Source organism: Pungitius pungitius, chromosome 11 (genome assembly GCF_949316345.1).
Source record: "Pungitius pungitius chromosome 11, fPunPun2.1, whole genome shotgun sequence".
Taxonomy (NCBI): domain Eukaryota; kingdom Metazoa; phylum Chordata; class Actinopteri; order Perciformes; family Gasterosteidae; genus Pungitius; species Pungitius pungitius.
Window position 1 is genome coordinate 12652626 of NC_084910.1, and position 17466 is coordinate 12670091.

At 45.6% G+C, this 17466-nt stretch overlaps 1 protein-coding gene and 2 non-coding genes across 4 annotated transcripts; 1 reads left to right on the forward strand and 2 right to left on the reverse strand.

The window, feature by feature from the left end:
• The first annotated feature begins 50 nt into the window (after positions 1-50).
• Positions 51-17464, forward strand: invs (inversin). 2 transcript variants are annotated; one of them, XM_037455069.2, is made up of 19 exons: positions 51-133; positions 692-787; positions 5805-5904; positions 6546-6712; positions 7712-7885; positions 8461-8628; positions 8764-8944; positions 9289-9398; positions 9586-9757; positions 10566-10721; positions 10876-10997; positions 11276-11383; positions 11471-11577; positions 11671-11880; positions 12515-12726; positions 12931-13507; positions 14187-14338; positions 16713-16790; positions 16870-17464. In XM_037455069.2, exons 2-19 carry the CDS (start codon positions 785-787, stop codon positions 16983-16985), a joined length of 2913 nt encoding a protein of 970 aa, XP_037310966.2. In that variant the 5' UTR covers positions 51-133; positions 692-784; the 3' UTR covers positions 16986-17464. The 2 variants fall into 2 exon arrangements, with proteins under 2 accessions (XP_037310966.2, XP_037310967.2); XM_037455070.2 differs by having other exon boundaries at positions 6549-6712.
• On the reverse strand, positions 14864-14935 carry trnat-ugu (transfer RNA threonine (anticodon UGU)). Its single transcript has one exon. It is a non-coding gene; the product is annotated as a tRNA-Thr (tRNA).
• Positions 16466-16537, reverse strand: trnat-ugu (transfer RNA threonine (anticodon UGU)). Its single transcript has one exon. It is a non-coding gene; the product is annotated as a tRNA-Thr (tRNA).
• Positions 17465-17466: the final 2 nt, after the last annotated feature.

A 17466-nucleotide genomic window follows, 5' to 3' on the forward strand; every position in this document is an offset into this window, starting at 1 on the left:
CCAAACTTCAATCATGGTGGTGTATTACTTTACAAAACTAACGGGAATTGTAGTGTTTTCTTGCCCATACGTTGGCGTTTTAACGGGAGTAGTTGGAAGAATTGTTCCATCTAAGGGGAAAGGAAATCAAACGGTAAATATATCACGGACAACGAAGAAGTGGCAATGACAAGTTACCAGAATGCTATAGCATTTATGTTTTACTCAGTTTATTCGATGTCACATATTTGTTCTCCTGTGTATATTTAGCTCGCTTGTGAATAGCTTGGGGGGAGTTGCATGATCATGCTTCACTTTTCTGTAGTACCCTGTTCGACCTATTTTCTACCATCTAGCAAAGTATATGAAGTTATTGAGCAAAACGTTACTTCGTAGCACAACACTGGACTAAGTTAGAACTAGATCCATCTATGCTCTTCTATGTAAAATCCTTGCAAATGCCCTAAACCCCAAAATGTACGTGTGTGGCTGCTGCTTTATCAAACCCAGACTCCACAGCTCAACAGCCCGTTACTGAAACAAAATGTCATCGCACCTCAGAAGAAAGGCCTGGTTAACACGAGCAATGTGTCACTCTGGGGCACCATCTCTCCTGTAATCAGTTCAGTAGCAGCGATATGCTGGCTCTCGTTTGTGGAAACAGGTGGGCTTGTCTCAGTATGTGAGCGATCCTCTTCTCTTTCCCCTGCAGGAGCCAGGATCAGGGCAGGTAGGGGACCTGGACGTGCACCCACACCCTCAAAAGATGCCCTGAGCTGAGAAACATCTGCCCCTCAACGCAGCTATGGTAGAGAATCCAACACACACATACACACACACACACACACACACACACACACAGAGAGAGACACAGACAGAGTTGTTAACCATATTTAATTAAGGTTTATAAATCAATAGTTTTATTTGCTGTGGTTATTGGGCTCATCCGTTTGTTCCTTTTGTCTCTCTCTCTCTCCTGTACTACCAGTTTGTAATTCTCTCTCTAGAGTAAAACCATTGAGACTATGCGGGACAAACCTAATTCTGTGTGTTGGAACAGCCTAATTGTTAAGGAGATTAAGATGGAATGTTGAATTGAATCCCAGCATTAATATTTTATGGGCTAAAGCTGTCCACAGGGGGCTCACAGTGTGTTAGCAACTCACAGATGGAGTCAGAGGAGGATTTCTCTCTCTCTTCCCATCTGAATATCAGGTTGGGAACGGATCAGAATGTCTTTCCTAAGTTGTTATGCTGGAAAGAAAATAAGCTTCTTAATATCCAAAAAAAATGTCAGTGCTGTTACATATATCACAATATCTGCCCAGGTAGGAAAAAAACTCTTAAATTGAGTTGTTTATACTTTGTTGCTACAATATGGTATGGTATTCAATTTTGCCCTTATTTTCACTATGTTGCTACTCTGCTTTATGTTTTTAGCATATTTTATTCTAAGAAAAAACAAATCAGTGTAAATTGTTCAAATTCAGTAAAAACCGAAATAATATATTATGCCAACTGAAAATTGATAGATGGGCTCTTTCCTAGAAGTGTCTTAAAGGACAAAAGTTTAGGATTTACATTCATGTTTTTAGAAAAAGAGGTAGTTGGCATTTATTGATGGCTCTCCAAAGGCAACGTTAGTTTTCTTTAAAGAAAAAATTAAAGAAAAAGAAGCTGATCTTTATATAGTTTATAACCCTACATGTATACGTTGTGAGGTGACCTTGTCTAAAGACAGTTCAATCACTCGAACAGCTGAACACATGAACCCACACCGCTCTCCCTGCACTTTGCCTTTTCTGTTTTCGCCATCTTTTTCCATTTTGCATTGCTTCCATTGATTTTTCTGTTTGTTTTTCAAGCTGATTATGTCCCTGTACTCTTATTCGCCAGTGGGCAAATTGCTCTCTGCGCTTTAATTGGACATTTAATTAGATCACAGTTTTAGTTCAATTAGACTCAGAGGTGTTGGAAAAGGGTTTTGGAGGAGAGAAGAGGAAAAAGTCCCCGAGCTGGTCTCTGCCTCCCTTCCCCCTTCTGCTTCCCCCTCCACACTCTTTTCACTCATTTTCTTCCTCTGTCTCTTTCTGTCCGGCTTGCAGTCTCTCGCTCCCCTCCCTCCTGAGGGCGGCTCATTAGTGATATAATGGGATGACGCAAAACACACACAGCTCCCCTAACTCTTGGAGCGTCTCATGCAGTGTCTTGACCACACTCACAAGGTGACAGAGACTTTAGCTGAAGTGGTTCGCTTGTATTTTCGGTTTGTGACTTTTAGAAATCTTGCTCTCCTTGCCCCCTCACTCCTTTGGTACTGAGACTGTGGATGAGTAGGCATTGGTATTTTGTGACAGAATCTGGGTGTTATTAGGATCTCTGATTAATCTCCAGCACCGCCTGACAGCGTTCGAGTCACAGTCGAATCGACCAGCCTACACAAACATCAACGGCATGCTGGGCAGAACCCTATTGACGCAGTGGAGTGCTCCGGTGTGAGATCACTATACCTAATGAGACCGAGATAAGCCTCATTACCGGCACCGCTCATTTACATGCCAGTCAAATGCCTGCGTGCGCTGCATCTGTTTTGGCTCCCCGACTGTTCGGCCCTCGCCTCCCTCTTGTTGTCATAGTTCTCGCACAGAGCACTGACTCCGAGCATAAACAACACGGTACCCCAGTGGCTCAAAACACATGGGCAAATGTAAACACACACCCAGTTGTATAAAGATATGCACACACTTGCGCTCTGAGAAGGTCCTCGGAGAACACAAGCCAATCTCTGTGTCCCTCGAGCAGTCCCACACATCACCTTCCGCTCCGACTCCCTACTAACCTCCACCTGCAGGAGAAAGATAGGACTAACTTCTTTGTCCCATACTCTACGCACTCACACACCCTACATCACATAGTTGCACTGGTAATTTGCATGTTCCCTCTCTATATCTGTGCGTGCGTGTGCGTGTGTGCGTGTGTGTGAGAGAGAGGGAGAGAGAGAAAGAGAGAACGCCAGGCAGGGGTGTTGAAGCCACAGGCGTCACTACTTGACACCCGTGGCTGTGAGATTGACAGCTGTGGGCCCGCCTAATTGCATTACTCTCCCAGGTGATTGGTCCGCACCCTGGGGGCTCATTTGTCAGGATGCATTGTGGTAATGATGTAAATTAGCAGATCTAAGTGTCACTCAGCCTTCTTGCCCCCTGCTGATTGGCTCTGCTGTGCCCAAGGGCCCAACCCCCAGCTGAGGGATCCAGCTCATTGGTCCTCGGGGAAGCAGGAAGTCCCCTAGAAATAGAGCTTTACCGATAGGGCATCCCTGTGGACTGATATTATCCTTCCTTCCACCTCTTTACCTGTCCTTCAAAACCCATGGACCCATCCCTGCAGCCGTTGTCTCTTATCTAAGACATGGATACACACACACACACACACACACACACACACACACACACACACACACACACACACAGAGGGTTGTTGGTGGTATAGGCACCCATGACAGCCCCATGTAAGAGTCCGAACACACTCGGTCACAGCTGTATAAGCTAAAGATACATAGCTATGAAAGTGTGTCTGTCTGGAATTGAAATGAAGGCCAAAGACTCAGGTTCTGTTCCCCACTGCTTTCCCAGCATGCAGTAGCTATGTCCTCTATCAAAAGCAGACACCTTCATATTGAAAGACAGCCAGAGAAATACATATACAAACACGCTGAACACAAATATATACACACTGCCTCAAAGGCATCGTGTGTGTGTGTGTGTGTGTGTGTGTGTGTGTGTGTGTGTGTGTGTGTGTGTGTGTGTGTGTGTGTGTGTGTGTGTGTGTGTGTGTGTGTGTGTGTGTGTGTGTGTGTGTGTGTGTACAGGGAGGCAGCGGTACGTATAACTGCACTCCTGTAGTGTTGCTGAAAGGTTTCGTGGGAGTTTCTGGATTCTTTGTTAAACTCACTGCAGTTATATGAGGCAGAATATGAATAAGACTAAATAATGTCAGCATCAGCATGAATCAATACTTATACAGATACACAGTCACTTGGTCAGGACCTCGGCCCGTGATCAATAGTTTACTCTGAGCTATTGTCTTCATGTTAACAAGTGGAGTGCTCCCTGAGGAACAAGTATGAATGGCTAAATGAGACCACTCCAAACCTCTCAACAGGACCTGGTGTTGTTTTTATACCCTCCTTTGTTTGATTTCAGAAGCCTTTATAGCTACATTTGGATGCACTGTAGGTGTTTCCAAAACACACGCAAGTCCTCATGGAACTCTAATTGCGCTATGAATGTCCCTCACATAGATTAAAATATTGACATGTGTCCCTCATGTCAGGGTTTCTTCATCTAAGATTATTCATAAATCAATGCACATTTTTATTGTGGCTCCTGGAGCTTTCATATTGACTCCAGAAATGCCGAAAAAGATCAAAATAAGTCAACAAGAGCTTGAGAAAAGTACGGAACGATCTGGCAAGATTGGAAAGATGTAAAGTGGATATCTGTCATCTGTTAAAATCAGTTTTTTTCCACTGTGACCATGTATCTCTGCATGTGTTAGATATTAGTATTAGCAGAGTGTGTGTATGTGTGTGTGTGTGAGCGCACACGAATTACTGACTGACTAATCATTATGAATTAGTGATGTTTGTGGTTGTTTTTAGTGAAGCCCCTGTAAATACTCCCTCTCACGGAAAAATAACTTCCCATGCCGTGGCACATGTGCCAAACTTCCACACACACCGACGCCTTCATTTGCCGCACCTTCACCACCCTCCTTTACGTGCACATAGACCTACTTGGCAGTAAAATTGCATACGGTATATATATATAAAATTGCCTAACCTGTATCAAGTCCCCGCCACTACTCGACGGAGCGTGAGAAGGCGGCGGGCATGATGGGTAATTGCCATGCTGCACGCAGTGTCTACAGTAGCACGCTTTATGAGGTGAGGGAAGCGAAAGGGGGATGAGAAGAAAGGACGGATGACACTGGCTTCTTCCATCCTCCCGATCTTTCCGGGGTTTTTTTGTCAGCAAGATTTAAAAAGTTTTTAAGACTGTGGCCCAGGAAATCAGCCCACCCATGTCAACGTTTCCTATTAGTTGTGATGAATAAAACGGACAGAAGAGAATTTATTTGTTTGACCGATAATGAAAATGTCTCGGAGAAATCTCAGATTGTGGCATGAGTTTATGCCTCCAGCGTTTATGTGTTTAGGGCCAATAATTGATTTCTGTGTTGTGCCCCGCAGGCCTTGTCCCACATCTCTAAACCCCCCCCCCCACACACACAGCAAGGCATGCTGCAGTATTAATGAGACATGAATAAGACATGAAGAGAGACCCCCCTCTTACACGCTCACATAGGGTCTCCCCCCCTCCCCAGCTGCTTCCTGTCTGCAGATTACCCAGCTTTCACTGGGCTCTGGTTAAGTGGGGCCAGGAAGAGATTTAGCCCCCTCAGCAGGAGCAAACACACTGATATACACTCACAAGCGCACACATGCAACTCTGCACGGCACAGTGTTTTATTGTGTGGTTGACTGTGATGTTTGAAGATAATTCATTTGAATTTGCTCCTCTATCGCTTCCATCGACTGGATCGACTTCAAACGACAAACAAAATTGTAAATGATGTTTGTGTATGTGAAAGTTATATAAAAAAAACATATATTCTTTATATGTGGGGATTGGGAGGGATTCTGAAATGAGCATTAGGCATTTAAACATGGCTAGTCCAGGTGTTATTTGGGGTTCACTGAATGGTAAAGAGGTGGTCTAGACTAAACAGCTGATGAGACCTTCTATATGTTCGTGTTGCAGGCCTCAGCCACATCCAGCCCTGGACCCGCGTCTCTGGGCTCTCAGGTTCACGCTGCAGCTGTCAATGGAGATAGGAGCGCTCTCCTCAAACTCATCACAGGTAGTTTCAGTTTCTTGAATATATTACAGGTTTAATCTCTAAATTAACTGCATCACATAGGTAGAATCTTAGAGCCACCATGTTACTTTAAAAACAACTCTCATTAATTAGTTTAGTTTCGTTAATTTATTTCTTTATTGATTACTATTATATGTGTTTCTTTGCTTTTCCGGGATCCGTAGAAAGGTCAGAGTGCAGGGACAGCCGCAGCAGCGGGTATGAGCACAGATTACTGCAGAGCAGGTGGTCACGCCAGCTTGGAAGCTGGTACTGTGGTCCATCAGCTGAAGGGATGGTCTGCCCTTCTGCAGGAGTGCCGATACTATCTGGACTTTCGGCCATGTTGATATTTATAACCTTGAATATTTGAGTCTTCAGGCCTGCCAAATAGAAAAAGAATAGCATTCAATGCAAATGCAATTGCTCTGACCTGCTTGGTTATCAGTGTTATATCACTTCCTTATTGCTTCCAGCTGCCCTAAAGATATCGAGAAAGGTGGAAGTGGAATGGTGGAACAGAATGAGTCATCTTTTTAAAAATATTTATTTTTGTGTATCAGATCGTAAGTCACACAATTGTAATTGACTGACATACATCTCCATGCTCTCACCCTCTGGCCTGATCTGTGCTTTGTGTGTAGCAGACCCGCTGCTGCGGGACCGCGAGGACCAGTTTGGCCGGACCCCTTTGATGTACTGCGTGCTGGCTGACCGACTAGATTGTGCAGAGATTCTGCTGAAGGCCGGAGCCACGGTTAACAAGACCGACCAGAGCCAGCGCACCGCTCTGCACCTCGCCGCGCAGAAGGTTTGGACAAACACAAACACAGACGCGGGCATACACCTGAGCACACACAAATGTTGCCCTTGTGTCAGCCCTTTTGTGAAGTAGGTGTAGTTAATTCCTAATAATAGCTAAGTGGATGTGTATATATGAAGATGTATTGAATATGAAGACAAACAATCAACAGAAAAGAGAGAAATTGAGAGCATAAGCTCCGATGGGAAGCCAGTGCCCTCTAGTGGCTTTAGCTATGGCTTTAGGGGTTATGGGGTGAATACCAACTGAAAGAAAAATCCACGGATAAGGTCCTTTTTCACTGCAATTTTGCCAAGTAAATCTTATGCATCAAGACACGTTTAATTTTAATTTACGTCTACATAAGTCTTGACTGAGGAAAAATCAAAAGACTATAATAATGAGATCGGGTCGTCTGTTGTCTCTTCAGGAACATAGCTGCGGAAGAGTGGGATATGGTACTAATATATGTCCTTACAACTCATTTGTTTATGGGTGGCTTCTTTTATTGGAAGGCACTTATTCAGGATCATTGAAGAGAGAGAGGTGCTAATAGGTTATTGGGGTCTATCGTGTGTGTGTGTGTGTGGGAGGGGGTGCTAGTGATGGGAAGACCTGTCTCTTTGACATCTGATCAATAAATGGCTGAGACAGGGAGAGAGGCCAGGGATTACCGATCTAATTGGACTGAGAATAGTGAGAACGGGAACACACACACACATACTCTGAGTCTAGATGCATGCTCACACACGAGATAGATCCGTCAGACTGTGGAGTTGTGGTCACGGGACGGCAAATATACTAAACGCACTCAACCGCGTTCACGTTGGTGCACAATACATCATCCAGCGGCCTGGTGGTGAGAGACCAAAACTAAGGATGATTTGGAGGGAGGGACGCTGTTTACTGTCTAACAGCTCATCACAGAAGCAGGAGGAGGGAAGACGGATGACCTGCGGATTGAACCAGACGCAGCTGAAAGCCTTGATTTTGTGTTTTGTGTCGCAGGGGAATGTGCGCTTCCTGAAGTTGCTGCTGTCCAGGCGCGCTAACTGGCTGCAGAAAGATTTAGAGGAGATCACCCCGCTCCACCTGGCCACCCGACACCCATCCCCAAAAGCCCTCGCACTGCTGCTCAAACACATTGGACCTGGAGAGGTCGACACACAAGACAAGAACAAGGTACTACAGTATAGAGACACACAAGTTGTTGGAAGGCTGTTTGACCTCCGAAACCAGCCAGTCTGACCAGTAACCTGCAAAGAGATAAGTGACTGACTAAAGATAGTTCCTTTTGAAGCTGCAGGAATTTTAGGTTGCACACACATAAACAAGGAGAGGCCCACTCACACACCAGTTGACAGTTTAACAATATGTGTCTTTGTCCTGAGTTCTGCTAATAAGACCACAAATACACAAACAGTCTCCTTTGTCTGTTGTGGCCGCTGTGTGTTTGACATCAGTAGTTTGTTCTGTAATAATCCAATATGCATCATCGTGTCAGATGACAGTGGTTTGGAAAATCTCAGAATAGCTCAGTATGCCGCAATATCTAAGTTACAATCTCGCCTCACTGCTGGGTCTTCAATGAGAGCTTTGTGTAGCTCAAAGCCCTCATCCTTTCTGTCAAAGTGGAGTCCGCTTTTGAACGTAAATGGAAACGTCAAACGTGGTGTTACAACAGCCTCCTCTGTGCTGAGCTTTGTACATCATTTGTGGTTCTCCCTTTTCATCTCCCACTCCATCTATGCATACAGCAAACTGCTCTCCACTGGTCTGCGTTTTATAACCGGCCGGAACACGTTCGCCTTCTGATCAAACACGATTCCAACATCGGCATCCCGGACAGCGAGGGAAAGATCCCTCTGCACTGGGCGGCGCACAGTCAGGAGCCCAGCGCTACACAAACTGTCCGCTGCATACTGGTACACACAACTGTTCACACACACACATTCAGTTCACACTTCTATCCTCAGCCGTCATTCTTCATGTCTTTTTCTTTTTCTCTCTCTCTCTCTGTGTGTGTGTGTGTGTGTGTGTGTGTGCGCGCCTATGAGAAGGAAGCTGCTCCCACTGAATCCCTGTTGAACTGGCAGGACTATGAAGGCCGAACGCCCCTGCACTTTGCCGTTGCCGACGGTAACGAGGCAGTGGTGGAGGTGCTGACGTCTTACCAGGGTTGTAATGTGACCGCTTATGATAACCTCTTCAGAACACCGCTGCACTGGGCTGCTCTTCTCGGTGAGTGAACACACATCCTGTCTTATTTAAAAAATAATAATAAAACAAGATAAATTGTGAATATATTGACTGGCACTAACACGCTATGGTAAGGTGGCAAAAATGATAAAAATGTATACATGCTGATCATTATCTCAGGTAAGAGATGTAGAGGTTTATATAATATTGACACTTGACTTGGTGAGTAAATATGGAGTTATTATTCTTTTTTTACAGTTTGTAAAGTTAAATGAGAAAACATGCTGATAAGACAAGTTGGGCCTTTTGTCCAGCTCTTTACTGTATATCTTTGTCTTTGATCTGTGACACACACATCCCGTTAATGTAAGCATTTGTTTTTTCAGGCCATGCCAGAATTGTCCACCTGCTGTTGGAGAGAAACACATCGGGCACTATTCCCTCAGACAGCCAAGGAGCTACACCTCTGCACTACGGGGCTCAGAGCAACAACGCTGTGAGTTGCGCACAAACTTACGCACAAAGCTGGGAAATTGCTGAGTCAGCATCATCCCCTTTTAACACCCCAAACATTTTTGATAATTAAAGGGAGCTGTCTCACCCTGTATGTTCAGTATCCTTGTTATGTCCAATGAACAAAACTACTGCACACCAATATTGTCCATCCTCGTGTGTGTCTGCAGGAGACAGTGGGCGTGTTTCTGTCCCACCCGTCTGTGAAGGATGAACCCGATCTGGAGGGGAGGACGGCCTTCATGTGGGCTGCTGGGAAGGGCAGCGATGATGTCATCCGCACCATGCTGTCCCTCACCCCTCACATTGACATCAACATGGCCGACAAGTATGGAGGCACCGGTGAGCCCCTGAGAAACAGGAGGGAAGACTGAGGCTCCTCCAAAGTGCTTTGACCAACATCCCCCACTCTTCCTCACACATCTGTCCTATTCCAGGGCACAGGGGTCCACAAACACACACACTTTCCTTCTTCCGTTTGTCTTTTCCAGAGTGTGCCCGGCTGCTTGTTTTAGGCGTGATGATGTCACTGGGGATTCCCCCAAAATTGCTAAAGAGACAACGAGACTAAAGGAGAGAGGGAAGTGAGACTGTCTGCAAAATAACCCCCCTAAATAGACTCCCACCACTGCCAGCGCAGTCCTTTGACACACACACACAGACACACAAATGCTCACTAACGCAGACTATACGACTAAACTGCCACGCTCTAACCCTCAGGGCTGTTTGGGGCGTATAATCGCCATGGCGATAGCCCCTCTGCTCTGTCAGGCAGTTGTTGTTTATGCATGCATAACATGCATCGGTTGAGTCAGCCTAATGAACGGTGTGCAGGGCAGCAGAGCTGACTGGTGCCCAGATCACTTCCATGCACTTGGTTCTAGTCTGTGCTATCTGGGGATTGAAGATGGAGGGGGGGGGGTGGTGTATGGATAGCCACCAGCTTAAGTGAATTGCTCCTCATTAAATCTCCCTGTTTAACCCGCCATTGACGAGGCTTTAGCCACAGCCCAGAGCGGAGCTGCAGGCAAGTGAACAAAGCAAACGCAGACAAGGCAGAAGCAGTTGTCCTGAGGGTGTTTACTGTCCAGCCAGTTAGAGTCAGGATGTTTTTTTTAAAGTTTGTGTGTATGTCTGTGTCTTCAAACAGCACTCCATGCAGCCTCCTTGTCGGGCCATGTGAGCACAGTGAAGCTGCTGTTGGTGAGGGGAGCGATGGTCGACTCTCTGGATGTGATGAAACACACGCCGCTGTTTCGGGCTTGCGAGATGGGACACAGAGACGTCATACTCACGCTCATCAAAGGTTGGTGTAAATGGTACATAAGTGAAAGTGTTCCAATTATCTGCTCCCCTGAGTGTTCCTTTTTACCTTATTATTTAACAGACATGAGTGTGTGGCCTATCATGAGTCTTTTAAGTGTTTCACCTCGACTGAACTGTAAATGCAATAAACACAGGTTCTGCAAGTGTGGATCTGGTGGATGTGGATGGTCACACCGCTCTGCATTGGGCCGCACTGGGAGGGAATGCTGAGGTCTGTGAAATACTGATGGAGAATGGGATTAGTCCCAACGTACAGGTATGAATGCACACCCTCAGAGCATTATCCAAAACAAAGTACTTTACACCCCTAATTTAAGGAAGAAGATTTACATTTGATGTAGTGATAAAGCTTGTGTCATTTTAAATCAGTTTAGTCAGAAATGATCTCTTCTGTATGTGTGTATATATATATATATATATATAATGTGGAAATTATCTCATTCTTCCTACTGCTTTAAGAACAGTCCTTAATCCTGATGTACTTATTTAATTGTCCTGTATCTGACGTTTAATGATCTGACCTCTCCTGGGCAGGACCAGGCAGGACGGACTCCTCTGCAGTGCGCTGCTTATGGCGGCTACATCACCTGCATGGCTGTTCTCATGGAGACCAACGCTGATGTGAACATACAGGACAAGGAGGTTGAAACCCTACGCGTACATGTCAGCTATGTTGAGCTTTGAAAGACAATTCTATCTTGAACGGGCGCTCTCCTTATTGGTGCACAGGGGCGGACCGCTCTCCATTGGTCTTGTAACAATGGCTACCTGGACGCTGTGAAACTGCTGCTGGGCTACAATTCCTTCCCTAATCACATGGAGCACACTGAAGAGAGGTGAGGACCCAGCCAGTCAGGAGGGAGGAACTGGAGGCGAGGGCCGTGGAAGTGGGGTAACGTATGAGTGACACTGGTGTTTCGTTTGTGAAGGTACACTCCCCTCGACTACGCCCTGCTGGGGGGGCACAGTGAGGTGACTCAGTACATGCTGGAGCACGGGGCCCTGTCCATCGCAGCGATCCAGGACATCGCCGCTGCCTCCATCCAGGCGGTGTACAAAGGCTACACCGTCCGCAAGGCCTTCCGGGAGAGGAAGCAGCTCCTCATGAGGCACGAGCAGCTGCGCAAGGAGACCGCGAAGTGAGGGATGAGCAGATGCTTACATTTTTAGTGTCTATCAACACACAGAATCACACATGCGCCGAAGCCTTGCTTGCTTGCCGATGAACGTAACTGCTGTACCACTCTCGTAAACATCCCTCTCTTTGTCACCAAATACCTTCTTGTGCCTGACATTTGCCATTTGCATGCAAAGGATTCATCACTCACTATCTGTCTCGTTCCTCTTCCTCTTCTCCCTCAGATAGGAACAGTCTCACTCCGTCCATCTGTCTTTCTCGCTGTCATCTCTGCACACACATATGTCTCCACGCTGTCTCTTTCTCTTTGGGCTTGTTCTCATTTTGTCATTTGCTCACCAGTCTCACCTTTAGTCTGTCTCACACAATATGGGCGGCATGTTGTTTCTTTCCTTCTTAAAGCAGGCAGTTTTATGTATTTTATCAGATTTTTTTCGTATAAATATCTTGCTTTTTTATCAGATCGTTTTGCTAAGCCGGCTGTAACCAAACTTTTTCTTCTTCTACACAAGTTGCACCCAAAAGATTCTATGTGCTTGCTGCCTGGATCATGTGGTGTTTTTTAGACTAAACGGTCAGGCACGCTTTTATATATATATATGTACAAATGTCCAACTGCTTTTCTTTGTGTTTAGGAAACGAGAGGAAGAACAGCGGAGGAGAAAAGCTGTGCAGCAAGTCTCAGTGGCCTCTGCAGAGAAACGGAGGGTCCCTGTGGTGAGGGCAGAGCAGGAAAAGCTCTCCTTAGTGAACATTATAGAGGACTTATCCATGAATGACTCAGTGGTGGAATCAAAGAAATCATCCAAAGCTGAACGAGCTAAGAGCAAAGAGGAGAGACTCAAAGGTACAAATGTGCAGACAGGAAAATGCTTTCATAGAACTAATTATTTTAATAAATGGATGCAGGGCTGGAGAGGTATGATGTTGCTATTTGAGGCTAATACTTTTTTTCATCCCTCTTTCAGAGTGTTTTGCTTATTTAAACAAGGAGTCATGTTGATTATAAGAAATATTTATAATTATGTTTATTCATGCCTTCTCCTACCAGCCCACAAGAGCAGATCCTCCAGAAGAGGTAAAGCAGCTGAACCACACAAGGTTGCTGATGCTTCGAGCTGCCACCGTCATGTGACCGGTGACACTGTGCCTGCTGCTCTCCAGACCACCAGACTGAACGAACTTCTCTCTCCGGTCAGCTGCGGCCAGCCGCCCGGCCTCAAGCCAGGCCCCCTCCCCCTGCCCAAAGTCAGGGAACGACCTTCCTCAAGCACATTCCTCCCCTCCACGTGTGTTGCGGTGACGGACAAAACTGACACCGTTACCCAAGAATGCGTCCCTCTGAAGAAGAGGGACGCTCACGTGACTGTGCATACGGCCCGCGGCGAGACCGGCGCTCCGCGGAAGCACAGGAACCATAAGGAGCAGGCTTCAGAAAAGGCCGCCGCCAAAGATGCAACTCCCATTCCCTCGTTCAGAAGCAGCTCATTTTTAGACCGCAAGAGCCCGTCGAGAAAGACTCAGTCCGCCACGCAGGCACCCATCTCCACACGCGCACACAGGGAACACAACAAAGAGCAGCGCAGGAGGAACGAGGCCGCGCGCGTCATCCAGGGCGCTTGGCGCAGGTGAGTTCCTGTGTGTGTGTGTGTGTGTGTGTGTGTGTGTGTGTGTGTGTGTGTGTGTGTGTGTGTGTGTGTGTGTGTGTGTGCATGCGTGGTTGTACCTTGTTCAGTAGCTGAAGCCTCTCTGGCTGTGGGGGAGGAGGCCGTACCATGTGGTGCCCACATGTGCCCTCTCTCTCACGTACATGGCAACCCGTTCTTCCCCTCTCGTGCAAGCGCCACCCCTCCCCCCCCCCCATTGTTGGTCTGGATGCTATCAACATCAACACTTGGGCAGTTAGAGGGAGAGCGTGGGAGACGGGTGAGACAAGGAGGCCAGGGACAGACGAGCTATGATCTAGAGCGTTCGTACTGGTTTAACAAGAGGCTAAAAGTTCAGCCGTGCTGCTCTAATCGCTACCAGCAGCCGCTTTGTGCTTTTCTCTCGCTCCTACACGCTCGGCTTCCCTTAAGAGGTTGCCAGTCCGCCACAGGAGGTCCTCTGTTTCCATTCAGTTTCACAATTATATTCTGTGCGCGCTGCCTATTAACTGCCTTAAATTAATGTAGTTTACTTTGTTTATGCTTAGTGAGTCTTAGTGTTAAGACTTGCCAGCTTTTCAACCTTTGAACACAGTCTAGAGTAGTTTTTATTGAATCTTGTGCCTGCTTATTTTGCCCACGCACGGGTGCTTGTCTGCAGGTTCCACGCTTGCAGACGGAGAGAGGTACCGGCCTGCGAGAAGGTGGAGTCAAATTATTCAAACCAGGCCCACACCAGGAGGAAGATGGAAGTCCAAACTCAACCCAACAAACTGTCTACGGGTAAAAGCTCAGTGCTGCAAAGTATCTACGGTGAGATTATTGCTTCTTTCAAACTTTGTGCTGAAGAAGATGCAATGACCCAGATTAAATGGGCCATTCTTGTACTCTATACAGTATATATCAGCAATTACAGACGGTCCTTGAGAGTGGTGTTGGACTTTGTATATCTGGTGGTGTAATTTATCAGAATGATGGCACACTGTTTGGAAATAGAGAAGTCATTATTCTAACACAATGCGTCACTGTTTCCATGAGCCGTACAAATTTGCAGGTCAAAATTGAACAAATGTGAACTCAGAGTTAAGACTCCGTCAGATCCGGCTGGAGCATTAAATTAAAAAACTCATGAAAATGAATTCCTCTTGTTTGATCGATGTTTTGAGATTAATTTGGGAAAATGGCCTTGTGGGGACAAATGGTCTTTAGGCTGAGTTTCACAGAATGAAGATCTACAAAAAAAGCTCATATGAAGCTTTTTGACAGGATAAATTCAATTTTAATGCAATAGAATAAAAGATATCATACTGAATGTTTATTTTAAAATTTTGAAAATGTAGGCTCCAATGAGGTTTGAACTCATGACCCCTGGTTTACAAGACCAGTGCTCTGCCACTGAGCTATAGAGCCCTTATATTAGTGTGAGCTTCAGTTTGTCTATATAAAGACAACACCCTGCACAACCAGAGCTGTGTGACTGGATCGACCAGTTACAGGAGTGTCTGGGCTTTGTTATGCAGCACTAGTTGAAGTAACTGCAAATCTAGATGAAGATTTACAACCATTGTCCCTTGGCTAAATGGTTCAAAGGATAAGGATGCTGGGAAGTACTTGGAGACGCACCACTGACTGTGGCCTCAGGTCTTAGGATCTTATAATGGATTTCACCAGCATCAGTGCAACAACAGCGGTTTTCTAACCAACACTTGGGAAACCATTGCTGCCCGACCGCATGGTAATTGCCACATTGGAAACAGAAGTGGCCTGAGATCAGGATGGTTGATAAAATGGTCTGGATCGCGCTGTTCAGTGACAAACTCTAGGAACAGGAACCCATGTAAATGTCTGGGTGACGCTTTAATCGACAGACAGACGGTACAGTTTCAGCCTGGTGTCCTGTGTGGAACCTCTGGTAGAGCAGACAGGCCTGACCTTCATCGCACATCACTAGGTGATGATGGGAGAACAGGCAGGAACCTTGCTGCGCCAAAACATTCACACGTGCATGCCGCCACCGCTCACCAACAGACGGACGGAGCCCACTAACGTGTTTTGCCCCTCCCTCACCTCACCTCCCCTCCCTCACCTCACATCCCCTCCCTCTTCGCTCTCTGACAGTCCTGGCAGCGTGAAAAGTTCAGAGCTGTCAGGGGGAATGTCAGACGACTGCGTAGAGCCGTCAGCTGAACGTACACAGAAACCCCGACATGGTGCAACCCCCCCCACCCACACACACACACACACGCAGACTTGCACTTCTTTTTTTGTGTTCATTTGTTATGCTGAGAAGTTGGGCTTTTGACACAACTCTGGACAGGGTCACACTGTTCCATTCGTCCTCATTTCTTAATTGCCTGTTAATTGTCTCAAATGTAAATAGAATAACTCAGTCGCAGATATGTGCAAGTTTGATTGATTTGCACACATTTCCAAACATAGTTCTTAACATTGGATGAAACCAAGTTAAAGGTTTTTCATTTTATTTACATATCGTTTAGTTTTTTACCACAGTGTTTTGGATATCTACAAGATTTGAAGATATGTTTTGTAAAATTCCATAAATATTTCAGTTGAATAACTTGACCAAAGTATGTCACCATGATACATCCCAATTGAACATGAATACAATTGTTCTTTCTCGTCTTTTTTTAAATGTGTTTAAAATGCAGATTAGGCTAAATCTAAAGCAAACTTTTGGTGAATTGAGGCATTGTGTATTTTCTTTCTATTCGTCTAAAAGACAAAATAGCCCAAAATTTCACAATTTATCCGTCCAATTGTGTTTTTGGCCGTGGTGTTTTCTGTTAGATTCTTTATTTTTCTGATGCTGGAAAAGTTTTGCTCCTATGCATCTTTAATATGTGATATGCCACATTAAAACAGTGAAGCTTTTTACTATAACAATTTTTTTTAGTTGTATTACTAAATTCTTTAAAAATTTGGCTCCAATGAGGATTGAACTCATGACCCCTGGTTTACAAGACCAGTGCTCTGCCACTGAGCTATAGAGCCTGTTGATGTAGGGTGTTTTCATTTTCATAATTGAAGGCAACACCTTGAACAGCTTTAGGTTCAGGCTATTGTTATTACAACATGTTAAAGGTGTGTCCTAGGCGGTTTTGCAGCACCAGCTGCTTGAAAGCATAAACTGTTCACAAGGCAAATATTTTCCTTTACTGTCCTCCAGGCAACTCAATGGCCAGACGAGGACATTCTCTCCAGTCTCAGATGCTGCTGGACATGTCCTTACGCCCACAGAGCCAGTGTAAGTCCGACGTCCACTAATACACACTTTTAATGAAGTCAAAATCTCTGAAGAACTATTGTTTGTGCTTATTTTACAGTGAGCAGTATTGACTGCGTGCACCTGACTGACGTTGTAAATCAAGCCAAGCAGTACTCTTACCACCTGAGACCACATAGTGCGGGACAGGGGACCAGAGGCCGGGGGAAACACTGACCCCACACACACAAGTTTTCTCAGCTGGCTGGCGGCCTTACCTCTATAGAATTACTTTACATATTGTTCGATCAATGTGCCAAGTTTTCTAAAATTAAGCCATATGACATCAGAGCCATGACCTTGGAGGGTGGGGTTAAGTCTACAGAAACAGTGTGTGTAAAACATAACCTTTCATCCATTGTGACACATACACACGCCATCTCCATCACTCTCGCGCGCACACACACACACACACTGAGATAACCTTTCCTCCTGTTCTGCAGAATGAGGCAGTCTATCAACAGCCGGTCATAGAGATAGCCCACCTGCAGCCACGCAGGCACACACACTTACTCTCTATATAACAGTCTCTTAAGTGCTTTCTGTCTCAAGAGCAAGATGTATTTCTTAACTGTTCCCTTTGTATTTACTTAAATATGCACAAAATAATGGTTTCACCGTGTATTTTAGATGTACCTGAATGTTTTTTTTAATTGTT

What these genes read in the sequence shown, in the direction of transcription:
- invs (XM_037455069.2), top strand. An exon ending in ATGGAGCACACTGAAGAGAG is followed by an intron (nt 11,578 to 11,670) that starts GTGAGGACCCAG and finishes TCGTTTGTGAAG; the next exon opens with GTACACTCCCCTCGACTACG. An exon ending in CTTACGCCCACAGAGCCAGT is followed by an intron (nt 16,791 to 16,869) that starts GTAAGTCCGACG and finishes CTTATTTTACAG; the next exon opens with TGAGCAGTATTGACTGCGTG.